The sequence below is a fragment of the Enhydra lutris genome, unplaced genomic scaffold (genome assembly GCF_002288905.1).
Source record: "Enhydra lutris kenyoni isolate GAN:26980312 unplaced genomic scaffold, ASM228890v2 scaffoldscaffold45, whole genome shotgun sequence".
In the NCBI taxonomy this organism is placed as follows: Eukaryota; Metazoa; Chordata; class Mammalia; order Carnivora; family Mustelidae; genus Enhydra; species Enhydra lutris.
In genome coordinates this window covers 102,874-116,642 of record NW_019154129.1, presented here as the reverse complement: position 1 = coordinate 116,642, position 13,769 = coordinate 102,874, and the positions used below count along the sequence as shown (strand labels likewise).

Genomic DNA, 13,769 nt, shown 5'->3' with positions numbered 1-13,769 from the left:
GAAAGGAAAGGGGAAGAGAAAAGAAAGGAAAATTAGAGTAAGAATGAAACAGTGAAAGCCGTTAGGAAAGAAAAGGAGGGAGGCAGGAAGGTGGGATGGAGGGATGAGGGAAAGAGAATTGGAGGAAGGGAGAGAAAGAGAAGAAGGAAAGGAGGGAGGGAGGGTGGAAATAAAAACTCAATAAAAATAGTAAGAGTGATAAAAATGATGGAAGATGGGAGAAGAGAGAGCAACTAATGATTAGTCCTGCAGATAGAAAGACAGTGGCAGAGTCCAGCAGAACCCTGGATCTTAGGAAGGAAATGAAGGGTCAAATCACTTCATCTCACCCTGGACAAGCCTCCATACAAACAGGCTCGTGCACATGGATAGAACATTGGAGCCCTCTCCAAGTCACCCCAAACCTCAGGACAGTCATGACCAGAGGAGGGAAATCTCCATTTATTGAGCACTTGCCATATACCAGACACTGTCCTAGGCATTTTATAAATATTATCGTGTTTCACCTCTGTGTGGCATCTACAAACCTTGGAACATAGGTGTAAGAACAGTGTAGGCACCTCAAAGAAAGTGTCCCTTCCCCATGGCTCATGTTTGTGGTAGTATCTCCTCTTCCTATAATCAAGTAATAAAATTATTTTACAATCAAGACCATAGGGGTTGTCTTTGGAGAAAGTAAAGTGGGGGGACAGGGAAGGAAGACATCGAATGATGAACCACAGACTCCATTCCTGGGGCCTCTGGGGGCATCATTTCCAACCAAGGGATGGAGGATGAATCTTCCTAGCAGGTTCAAGTAAGCTGGAGAAGAAAGCAAAGAACCTCTGAGGGTCTAAGGCTCTTCTCTGTCAGAATACTTAGTAATAATAGCAATAACAGTAATAAGAATATCAAGCACTTATCAAGCTCTTGCCAAGTGTCAGGCACTATGCCAAACAAATACATATACTGATTAATGTTCGCAGTCACCCCTTGATTCAGGTACTCTTACTTTCCCCATTTTCCAGAGAAGAAAACAAAGACTTGGAGAGATTAAGTGATATACCCCAAAGCCTTGTAGCTGATAAATGACAGCTACAGGTTCAAACCTAGACCCATTTGCGTACAACACCTATGCATCCTTTCCTCTTGCTTGCCTTCTCTTCCAGCCCCTGACAAAACACTTCTCTTGCGGTCATCTTAAAATACCCACTAGGCACATGATCTGATGAGCACTGGATGTTATACTCAACTAGTGAATCATTGAACACTACATCAAAAACTAGTGATGTACTATACTTATACTAATGTTGGCTAATTGAATGTAATTTTAAAAAATGAGAAAATCTACTAGAATGTGTACATCCTGTGATATACTCCTGGAATCCATTGGGTGACACCAGAGTTTTATGTTTGGCCTAGTAGAGAGAGAGAGTCTGCTAATCAAATAGCAAAACTTCGTCTTTCTCAGTCTGGATTTATCTACGTTTAAGGGAGCATCATTTAACTGACAGCTTCCAAAAATTTAAAATCTAGCAGATTGTTCATTTTGACACTTTCACTGCTATCTTCATCATTTTATATCATGTCCCCTTCCTCCGTGCCTAACTCTTAGGCTCAGGAATGATTGATGATGGGAACTTGGACCTTTAGGGGAAATGTATGACCCATGCAAAATATACTGTTTGTCTCTCCTCCCTCCACTCCATCCCCTTCTCCAGACAGCTTGTATAAAGGAATCATAATATTTAGCCAGTCCTTTTCACAAAGATTGGCTTCCTGTGACTACAATGAAATCACTGAATATGGTCTTTTTCAGGATGAGCTAAAGATAGACCACCTCATCCTTCTTGTGCTTATCTAGCAAAAGCCTGTACTCTACCCCAGTAACCCTGAAAACCAAGAAGTAAGGGTTACCAAGTCCCATTGGGTCAAGTATGGGATGTGTTTAACTTCCCTAGGCGATCATTAGCTCTGGGGGGAATTCCCAAACTAAACAATTTGTGTGTGTGTGTGTGTGTTGATGGCGTAAGTTGTCCTAGGCTTGTTGCCACTATTTGTAGATAGAAGGAGGAGCTTAGCCTGGGAAGATATACTCAGTATTATTTCAACATCAGGTTCAAGTTCTGAATTGACAAAGGGAGGATTATTTTAACACATGCGTAAATGGTTTGGGCTTCATCTGGAGGGTAATGAACTTAGGCAACAATGCATTTCTAAATGATTGTGTTGGTAGGTGAAGGGTGAATACATTAGAGGTGATGTTTACTTGTTTATGTAATAATCTTTATACCCAATGTGGGGCTTGAACTTTTCCCCCCAAGATCGAGTGTCACATGCTCTTCTGACTGAGCCAGCCAGGTGCCCCAAATTTGAGAATTCCTAGCAGAAGAAATTCTATTTCTTGGAACTTGGTGATTTAGTGACTAAATAAGTCAGGTGGGGTAAGGGAAAAGAGGCACTTAAAGACGATGTCTAGGGTTTTGATTAGTTACACTGGGTAGGTAATTATAACACTTTCTGAGAGAAACAGGTTTAAGGTGGGAATATTGAATTCAGTTGTGGTCATGTTAATATAGGCCATAACAAGGCTGTTATATATTTAGTGATCAGTTGGATATTTAAGTTTGGATTTGGGAGAGGTCATGATTTTAAATGTGGTTTAGGAAATTATCCAGAGAAAGAGAATGAGATAGATAGAAAGTTCATAGGGAACGAGAGGAACTATTCACTGAGAATAGGTCCTTGGGGGACAGACAAGGATATCTAAAGAGAAGAAAGAGGGAGAGGATCCTGTGGACAATATTGAGAGAGAAGAATCAAAAAAGGCAAAGTGTGATAACAGAAAGAAGAGAGCAATTAAAGAGTTCATTGATATTGCCCAGAATGGCCAAGAGTCAGAACTGGAAAGGATTCATTCATCTGGAAGCAAGAATATTAGAAAACTTATTTCCAGAAAACAACAACAACAACCACCAACAAATCAACTGTTTCAATGAGTAATTAAGGGGAAAAAATTAGCTATGGGTTATGACAGAAAAGATGGTAACAACTAATGTATTCAACTATGTCCAATAAACACTAATTGGAAGGGGAAGGAACAAGAAAAGATATATAAGCGAGGAAGCAACTTTTGGAGGAGGAAAGACTTGAACAAATATGGTGAACATTGCTTTTCTCCTGTTCTTATGGCCTGAATTTTGTCCCCCAAATTTCGTATGTTGAAACCCTAACCCCCAGTACCTCAGAATGTGACTATACTTGGAAATAAGTTGTTTAAAGAGGCAATTAAGTTAAAATGAGGTTATTAGAATGGGCCTTCATCCAACCTGGCTGGCATGCTTAAAAGAAGAGCAGTTTAGGACCCACAGAAAGACACCAGGGGTGCATTGCACAGATGGATGACCATGTGAAAAGGTGGCAAGAGGAAGTCAACCCTGCCAGCACCATGATCTTGAACTTCCAGCCTCCAGAACTGTGAGGAAATAAGTGTCTGTTTAGAGCACCCAGTGTGCAGTGTTTTGTTACAGCAGCCCTAGCAGTCTAATACACCCACTCAGTGGCCTCACCACAATCACCTCTACCCTGCCTTGTTCCTTGCTAAAGGAACCCTGATTTTGTCCAGAGCCAGAGCTCACCCTTCCCATTTTTCTTCCATTAAGTCAATTAGAAAGTCTCAGTTTGTGACTTCTATGTCCTCTGCTCCTGTGAGGTAGATTTTTTTTTTTTTCCAGCAAATACTTGCTCTCTACTCACCCCCTCCCCCATACACACTCTCCTGCGGAGAGGAATATGATTCTCCGCTCCGTGCTGTTGAGCATGGTCTTTGGCTTATTTTGGCCAATAGAATGTTAACAGAGATGATGCAAGCAGAAATTTTAAATGATAAAAAAAATGTACTTACAGGTTTTGGCTTGATTTTGGGTGCTTCTGCTGTCCACTATGAAAAGAGCCACTAGTCTGAGATTTATGAGAGAGAAATGTGTGTTAAATAAATGTGTGCCACTCTTTGTTATGCATTATTCTCACAGCAATAAACAACTGATCAAATCTTAATTTCCTTTTTTTTTTTTTTAAACAACAGAGAACAAGACTGGTCTCATGTATTTGACAGTGAACTCTATTGGAAATGGGATTTAATAACAGCAACATTTTTTGCTTTCACTGTATTCATTTTTAGTTTCTTCCCTGTGGCAAGTAAAATAATTGCTTAATTAGGGATGCCTAGGAGGCTCAATCAGTTAAGCGTCTTCCTTCTGCTCAGGTCATGATCCCAGGGTCCTGGGATCACGTCCCACATCAGGCTTCTTGCTGAACAGGGAGCCTGCTTCTCCCTCTGCCTGCCGCTCCTCCTGCTTGCTCAGTCAGTCTCTCTCTCTCTCTGTGACAAATAAATAAAAATCTTTTAAAAGTAATAATTGAGTAATTATAGTGGTGGTACAGAGCTTCATTTAGACTGCTATGGATTTGTTTGTGGTTTTATTTAATATTTTAATAAGGAAATTGATGTAAAGGAGAATATTGAATAAATAAGAATAGAGGTAATTGTGCATGGTTATATCAAAAAGGAAGAAAGGAAGGAAGGAAATGAGGGAGAGGGGGAGGGAGGGAGAGAGAGCAATGAAGAAAGGGGGAAGGGAGAAAGAAGAAGGAAAGAGAAGAAATGAAGGTGAGGTATGGCTGACTAAGTCTGAGAAACAGTAAGAATGGAGCAAGGTTGCAAAAGAAGAAGGAAGGAATGGAACCTGTATTCCTTAAGAAATTAAAAATAGAGCTACCCTATGACCCTGCAATTACACTACTGGGTATTTACACCAAAGGTACAGATATAGTGAAAAGAAGGGCCACCTGTACCCCAGTGTTCATAGCAGTGATGGCCACAGTCGCCAAACTGTGGAAAGAACCAAGATGCCCTTCAACAAACGGATAAAGAAGATACAGTCTATATCATATATACAATGGAGTATTATGCCTCCGTCAGAAAGGATGAATACCCAACTTTTGTATCAACATGGATGGGACTGGAGGAGATTATGCTGAGTGAAATAAGTCAAGCAGAGACAGTCAATTATCATATGGTTTCACTTACTTGTGGAGCATAAGGAATAACACGGAGGACATTGGGAGATGGAGAGAAGTGAGTTGGGGAGAGTCGGAGGGGGAGACAAACCATGAGAGACTGTGAACTCTGAGAGACAGAGTTTTGGAGGGTGGCTTTGGCGGGGCGGGGGGCAGTGAGCCTGGTGGTGGGTATTATGGAGGGCACATATTGAATGGAGCACTGGGTGTGGTGCACAAACAATGAATTTTGGAACACTGAAAAAAAAAAAAAAAACAACCCTGAATGAAAAGGCAAGTAGTGTCATCTTCACCTAAAAGGAAGTAGCTAGCTAAGGATCCATGGTGAAAGTAGCCAGATTTTATTTTTTATTTCTACTTAAGGAATATACATTGTAAAGTTTTTAAATTCCAGTTAGTTAATGGGTCACCTGGGTGGTTCAGTTAAGCGTCCCACTCTTGATTTCAGGCCAGGTCATGATCTCAGGGTTGTGGAAATCGACCCCTGCATCGGGCTCAGCCGGGAGTCTGCTTGGGAATCTCTCTTTCTCATGCTGAACCTCCCCCCTCAAAAATTAAAATAAAATAAAATAAATTCCAATTAGTTAACATACACTGTGATAGTAGTTGTAGGTGTACAGTTCAATTATTCAGCACTTACATACAACACCTGGTACTCATCACAAGTGCACTCCTTAATCCCCATCACCTATTTTACACATCGCCCCACTCCCCCCCACCAAGAAACAGACACTTAACTATAGTGCACAAGCTGATGGTTACCAGAAATGGGCCAACTTTGAGAGTTGCCAGTGTGACTTCTAGTTCCATTGCCGCAGGGACCCACCCACTGGGAACTGGTCATTCTCCAACATCACCACACGGGTGCAGTAGAGATCCGCCAGAGTGACGCCCATGGAGGCACGGCCCCGGGTTCACACAAAGCACTAGGAAAAGATTCATGTTTGAGAGGCGCAGTGTGAGGGGCAGAGTGGGGACCAAGAGAATCAGCTTTAATCAGAGGTGCAGTCAGCCTGGGCACAGCATATCGGCTGTGAGAACTCTGATCAGAAGTAACCTCTTAATTTTAGTTACCTTTAACTAAACCTTCAGTAGGCCAATAGAGCCAGTTTGCCACCAAAGGAGGGATACCAGGGAGAAGTGAGCAGGAAGGGGGTATGTGCTCAGAAGAGCTGGGGTATTTACAGGAACTAAGATGCGGCTTTTTTATTTAGTCTTTTTTTTTTTTTTTTTTTTTTGGTCATTCTTTTCTCTCTGCTTGTGGTTATTATTCCATCTCCCATATTCCTCCACAGTCTGAGTACTCTGAAAAGAAGTGGATCCTGGCACACCTGGGTGGCTCAGTTCGTTAAGTGTCTGCCTTTGGCTCAGGTCATAATCTCGGGGTCCTAGAATCGAGTCCTGTATCAGGCTCCTTGCTCAGTGAGGAGCCTGCTTCTCTGTCTCCCTCTGCCCTTTCCCTCTCACCAACCCCCCCCCCCCATGCATGTGCTTTCTCTGTCTCTCTCTCTCTCAAAAAAATAAATAAAATCTTAAAAAGAAAAAAAAAGACAGAGTTACATCAAATTGAGAACTTAAAACATCCAGCTTAGCTGGGGAAGTCTCATAGAGACAGCCAGGCCAGCAGCCCAATGGAGAGGCCTGGGTGGAGTGTCCTCCCCTCAGCTGAGACTTCCATCTGACCATAGGGCCATAGGGCAAATGATGGGCTCTGAAATGAAACATGCCTGCCTAGGCGCAGTTTGGATTGAGCTAAATTCCTATGTTGTGATTTCTTTACATATTCAAGGAGACTGGGCTAGCTGTGTTTGCCTTCCCTCCCCTTCAGATTCCATTCTGGTGGGGCTAGCCCAGCCTGGAGCCAGAAGAGATGCAAGGCAAAATGTATAGCTCTTAGATTCCAGACCAGAAGGGCCAGTTCTGACCTGGAAGCCAGCTAATAACTAACCAGGCTCCCAAGGTCCCTTATGCAGCACAAGTCCCACAAAACAACATTCTTTAGCCTACCTGCGCACATGCAGGTCCGGGTGGTCGGTCAGGACAAGTCACAGAAACCTCTATCCACACAATACAACAGAGAATGAGACTGATAATGTCTCTGCCATATTTTGATGTTACTCTGTTGTTGGGGGCCTCGTGCCTAGAAGGGGTTAACCCAATAGAGCAACAGATCTTGGGAACCTCTTCAACCGAGGACCTTCACAGGTGGCGAGCTATTTCTAGAGTGCCTCCGTGTCTCCCTGGTGATTGATATGAGGACATTGTGAGGTTTGGCTTGTTGCCATTGCAGCTGCTGTCTCAAGACTAAGCTAATAAGGCTCCTGTGTTTTGCAAATATTGAGTTATGGCCTAAGTGTCCAAACCACGAAGGTCAAGGCTGTCTGATATCTCTGCATGACCAGCTATTCTCAGGCCAAAATAGAAACTAGCACCAGATGTACAGGAGGTGATTCCCTTACTGTGTGGTATAAATCAGAACTCTGCAAAATAAACTTTGGCACTTGCTTGACACGTTCGCCTGTGTCCCTCCTGTTCCCCACATTCCCTTTCTTCATTCTCCTATCCTTCAACCCTGCTCCCTCTTGTTGTGCCGGACACGACACTCTGTCCACATGGGGTTTCCAGGACTACTGAGTCAGGGGAAGAGAGTAGAGAACTCATAACTGCTCTTCAGTGCCCAAACCAGATGTGACTTGTGTCTGCCTAGTGTTCCAATATCCAGACCTGGAATTCAGTGGGCTCATTCAGACTACAAGAGAGGCTTTGAAATGAAAAGAGAAGTGTGAACAGAATCTTCAGAGAATTCCACTATCTCTATCATAGACCCATTTTTACTTATGAGCAAACCAAGGCACAAGGGAATAAGAAACTGGCTCAATGTCACAGAGCTGGTAACTGGTGAAAGCTAGACTGAACCAGGCTGCCTGGCCCAGAGCTGGACTTCTTCACCCACAACACCAGTGTTACAGTTCCACATGGGAGAGCCACTGAGATCCAGAGTGTGTCTTGTAGACTTTCCTTCCTGTCCCCATTTTCTTCCCCAAAGTATCTGCCTCTTCTGCTTGAGTATTAGGGCCTTTTATACTTTGATATTTTGGCTGTTTAATCTTTCCTTACTATGGCCAGTCAACTTATCAGTGCCTTCTCACTCACTCCTCTCCGTAAAAAGTCTGTCTTGAGCTGAAAATTGATCATAAATGAATTGGTCAGGAGAAGGACAACCCACCTCTTGGAAGCCAGGCTTGCTCTCAAATCCGGGAATGTTCTAGGTGTCTCCAGCAGTCTTTGTGATACTTTTGTCCCTGCTTCATTGGAGGATGGGAGGGAAAAGTTGCTGTGAAAGTTGGGCCGGAGTCCTGGAGATCCCCATCCCCCAGCAACACCCCCAAAATGGCCCTAGTAGAAGACTAACAATACAAGCCACTTCATGCAGCAATCCGGGCTTATTTAATGCAACGTCACTATCAACCCAGTGTTTACATGTCTGAGCCGAGCACTGTGCAGACTTTACCTGGTGCTGTTCTTTCAAGGAACCGGAGGAATATATCTTATTAACAACCACACTCCTCTGTTTTGTTAGAAGAGGCCAACGGCTTGTCCATCAGCCATTTTGTAAGTTGTTGAGCCAGGATTTAAGCCCAAGACCGTGGGATTCCAAAGACCCTGCCTTTGTTAGTACACTGAACTGTTTCTCTCCAAATCCCAAATTAACAAAAACAGCCAATATTGATTAGGCCAAGCACTGTGCTATGTGCTCATCATGAATTATTCCATCTAATCCTAACAACGTAATAACAAGACAACTATGAAACAACCATAAGCTGTCACTATTATCATTCCCATTTTACGTACAAGGGCACGAGAGTAGAGAAAGGACATCAGTGAAAGTCAAAGAGATGGTACATGAAAGACTGGAGACTTAAACTCAGATCTTTCTGCTTCCATAGTGCAGGCATTAACTACTAAGCCATATTGCCACTTGGCTATCATTCAAATGTGAGCATGGGGCTGAGAAAAGAGAGCAGGTTAGCCCCAGAGTTAGTGAGAATTCTCCATTTGATTTTGTTCCTTTACACTACAAGTTATCTCATAAGAACTAGAATGGCTTCATATAGTTTATTTTTCCAATGCACAGTCTCTCCAATGTAGGGTTGGGATAGTTTCCTGTCCTGTTCTAACTGAGCATCTCCTCCCACTTCAGAGTTGTCCAATTCCTGCCAAGCTCTCCACCCCTAGAGATGGGCAGCCCTTTCTGTGTGCACACCCCTGGAAACTTTCCCCGTTAGAGAGAAGTGAGTATGTTAAGTCCCCATTTCTCTACAAGCCCAAGATAAAGCCCAGCTGTTTTCTAGACATTGCCAGGTAAGGCATGTAAATGACAACTTCTTTGTGAGGTTGTGTGTGTGTGTGTGTGTGTGTGTGTGTGTGTGTCTATCACAAGGCACTAAAATATTTACAGAGCCCTGGATTTAAAATCCAAAGGCCTAATTTCAGATTCTCGTAATGTCATTTATCAGTTGGTTGACTTTGGGCAAGGCTCTTAACTTCTTTGACACTTTGCCTCCTTAATGCAAAATGAGGATGGTGAGGATATTGAATAAAAAGGATAAATGAGAATATATGTGTGATATGCCTAGCACAGTGGCTGGCATATAGAGGGTGATCTGTTTAAAGTTAGGCAGCTGTGAGTATGGTGAGCCATGCGGGATGGTACAGAAGAGAGTATGAAGACTCAGAAAGTGAACACTTGAAAGAAAATTCCACTATGCAGAAGTTGGTTCATATTATATAAATACCTTTCATCTAAAAAAAAATTTTTTTTTAAATATCTAACCGGAAGAATGGTTTACTTCAGAATTTGCTGGAAGTTAGAGAGTGTTCCAGTATTTATTGAGCCCTTAGTATATGTTAGGCAGTAGCTGGCATTGTAATTTATACAGATTATCTCACTAATCCTCTGGGAAGTCAGGTGGTAGACGTTAATAGTGTGTCTTCAGTTTCAGTGGCCAGGATCATCAAGGTCATCTAATGAACTTGTTTTAACTTAGTCACCCCTGCAAAGATTCTATCTCCAAATACAGTTACATTCTGAAGTACCGGGGATTAAGACTTTAACGGATGAATTCTAAGAGGACACAAATGAGCCCATAATAAAGGATTAATTAATTTCCTCATTATTTCTGTCCATTTGCTTTTGTCTTCAGCCACTTATTGAGGGGTTGTTTGGGCTGACCGTGGGTCTTTTAAAAAAGAGTCTGAGGTTATTTATGTATCTGTGCCTTAAAATAACAAATGAGTCCAGTATTCCTGCTCTGAATCGGTTCAGGCTTGTAGAGGATTAGACAACAGGGAAGGCAGACTTCTAAAACCAGGTCTGCGGCAAAACTTGCCTTGCAAACTTGGAGAAATCCCCTTTTGGTGTGTTGGTCTTAATCAAATATTTTAAGCTCAAATATCCAGAGACTTGACAGGGACAGTAAGTGGAGAAGCAAGTAAGCGTGACAAAATAAGGAGTGGTGGAAACCATGTGAAATTGGAGAACATTCTATTTGCATAAGATTCTCAGCTCTAGCCATTTGTGCTGGTTTTATTGCCAGACTTCCTATGTTTGCAAGAGAAACCTTCAAGACTTTTAACTGAAATCTCCTAAGGTTTAAATGTTGACAATTAAAATTTTTCCTCCAAAGACTGAGAGCCAGCAGGAATATGTCTGAGGGCCAGATCTGGGCCAGCGGCGATCTTAGTGTCTCTTTCTTGCCCCAAAATGCTCTGATGAAACCTAAGATGGTACTGTTGATTGAGAGGGATTAAAAAGAGGACATTAGTTAAGTCACAAGGCCCAAGGATCTGTGCTGACAAGCAAACTGTGATAGATGAACTTTTCGTGTATCCTCTTTTCTGGAGACTTTAACATAAGGACATATTTAGCAGTCCCTCTCCCTGCTAGGAATGTGAGGTAGGCTTCTGGGGGCAGCATCAAAATTGGGGTTAGGTTATTATAGGTCTAAACTGGCAGAAAATAAACTAACTCAGGTTTTATTGATCTATTCTATAGTCTGTTGTCAAACAGACATAGATCACAAAAATTGTGATTGCTGAAACCAATGAGGAGGAGGCTTTATTGGTTTTGGTGGTAAGGGGCTTGACTCTCAAAGCTGTTCCTGAAGTGGTTTTCTTCAGTTAACATTCTCATGGAAAGATCGTTCTAGCTTAAGCCAGTTTTCACAATCAGACTTCAACAATAATAAATGAAGTTTCCGGGCCCATGTAAAAGGGGCCTTTGTTGGAATCTGGAGTGGCAAACAAATCTTATTTCATGGGTCAGCTCTCATGGGTTGGACGTAGCTGCCTCCAATATTGTCCTGGGAAAGACCCCTTCAGCCAGATCTCTGTCCACTAGGGAAGCTGTTGTGATATTAGTACTGAGTTTGGTGTTGTCCTGAGTATGGTGATGTGTATTTGTCACATACAATGTGTATTTGTCACTGATTGTCTCAAGTGACAGAAACCCAACTTCACGCAGGAAAAATTGTTGGCCCACAGAGTTCAGGACAGGATATTGACAAGAGAGGGAGTAGAGATGTGGATGGGCCTTGGGCCTTCCAAATTCTGGTGAGCTGAAACAAAGCTATTACTCTATCAAAGCTATTGCCTTCCTTTTGTGGAGGAAATTACCATTCCATAACCAGTCTATTAACCATCCAAGACAGGTGGCGACCTGAGAATTCTGTGCCGTCTTCCTGAGCACTGTCCACCATGCAGCGGCTAATGAGGTTCCTGGGCCTCTGGAACATCCACAAACCCTCCCGTGGCTTTCACTCTGCCTCTGGGTACCTTCACTGCCAGGTTTTATCAGAAGTTGGAGCCCCGAGGTGGAATGACTACGATGTACCCAAGGAATTTAACTTTGCAAGTGATGTCCTAGACTACTGGACTCAAATGGAGAAGGTAAGAAGCCACCTGTGATGAGAAGTGAGGACAGGAATGGCCTCACTGACTTCGTCATGCTCCTATTAGACTGAGAGGCACTGAACCAGGAATGGCTTCCACCTCAGCTCACCACTGGTGTGGGAAAAGCTCATGTTTGGGGGTTCAATTCTCAGCCTGGCCACTTTCTCACTTCTCTGAGCCTCGGTGGTTTTATCTGTAAAATGGGGATAATCTCATTTAGGAAACAAGAAAGTGGGAGAATATATCACATAACTGTGACCAAGTGCAAAGCTGCTAATAACAAGGTTAGCAAGGAGATGTTAGTCTGAATTCTTACCTTCATCTAAGGAGACTATGAGCCTAACTGGCATTTGTCTCATCAGCCTTGGGCTTAACTTCAGGTTTCACTCATAGGGAAAGGACAGATCACCTGACTGTACACATGAGTGTCTGGCATCTTTAGCGAAGTCTTGTCATCTCTCATTCTGTGAATATGGCAAGTGCACTGGATTCCTCTCTATCAACTGCCTACTTGAGCATGGCTTTAGGGTCTATCCAGAGAAGAAAGTCTAGAGGTTACACGTCTCTGCAGAAAAACCCAAGTGCTTGGTTTGTCTTTCCCAAGAGAAAGACCAGAGAGTTAATATAAAATGGAGTTAGAGAGTTAATGTGTTAATTAATTGAATTTAAATAAAATAAAATAAATTTTTTTAAAAAGAGAAGGGTAGAGAAATGTTTAACCTACATTTGTAACATTTGATCAGAGGTCATAAATAGTAAAATGGTATATTTTTACCAAAAAAAGGAAGTTCATATAATTTTAAATTTCCCATGAACCTGCATTTATATGTTAGTATTCAACTAACATGGGAGCTTCCTCCCCACCTCCTTCTTTCTCCTTTCTCTGAATTTCCATAGTAACACCAAGGAAAATAGAGGGCTTAATTAGGGAGAGCTATATATATGTGTGTGTGTGTGTGTATATATATAATATATGTATATATATATATATATATATATATGGGCCAAATCAAGCACTTTGCATTTAATACTATGACTAGATGGATACTTAGCCCCATTTTCCAGACAGGAAAACTGAGGTTCCAAGGATTTTAAATAACCCAGTAAATGAAGGAGCAGGATTTGGATCCAGGCTGTCTGAGTCTATAATACTTTATTTAACCTGGTCTTACAGTCTGATGATGTCAAACATCTCTGCCTTCAGACTCTAAAATGACTTTGCTCACTGCCCTGACCAGTAATCTAGTTAAGAAATTTTTGAACCATGAGACAGGCTGGAGAGGGAGGAAGTGGAGAGGAAGAAGAGATGCCATCACTTTCCCCCTGTTTTATCTTTATTTAGTCCCTATAGTTAGTTAATGCACCAACCCATGGAGATAAGTGCCAAGTAAATATGACCCCAGGGATGCCTCATCTTTGTTGGGTTTTCTGTCTTATTATCAATCCTTGCCAATTTGTCCATGTCTCCAAATTCTCCCCACCCCCCAGGATCCTCATCCCCTTAATATTTATTCTCACAGCACTTCTTACTTGTCTGTTTCCACTTTTCCAATTGCCTTGATCATAATCAGTGTCTCTTTAGTGAGGCATGGCACCTGTCACCTAGCTCTAGCTGTCCCTCAGTAAACATTGGTGGAATAAAAGTTTTGAAACCTGCCTTACAAGCTCTCCAAGTCTTGACATTGTTCCTATGAAAGACGCTTCAGAAGGTCCACTGCAGTCCACTCTGGCTTCCTTACAGCTTAACAGGTACCACCCGA

The 13,769-nt window shown here is 42.3% G+C and overlaps 1 protein-coding gene across 1 annotated transcript in view; it reads left to right on the top strand.

The window, feature by feature from the left end:
- The first annotated feature begins 11,814 nt into the window (after positions 1 to 11,814).
- Positions 11,815 to 13,769, top strand: part of LOC111156117 (acyl-CoA synthetase medium chain family member 1) — a 44,986-nt gene continuing 43,031 nt past the window's right edge. Inside the window, exon 1 of the mRNA XM_022516746.1 lies at positions 11,815 to 12,006. Within this exon, the coding sequence (XP_022372454.1) occupies positions 11,815 to 12,006 (192 nt within the window). The remainder of the gene's footprint in view (positions 12,007 to 13,769) is intronic.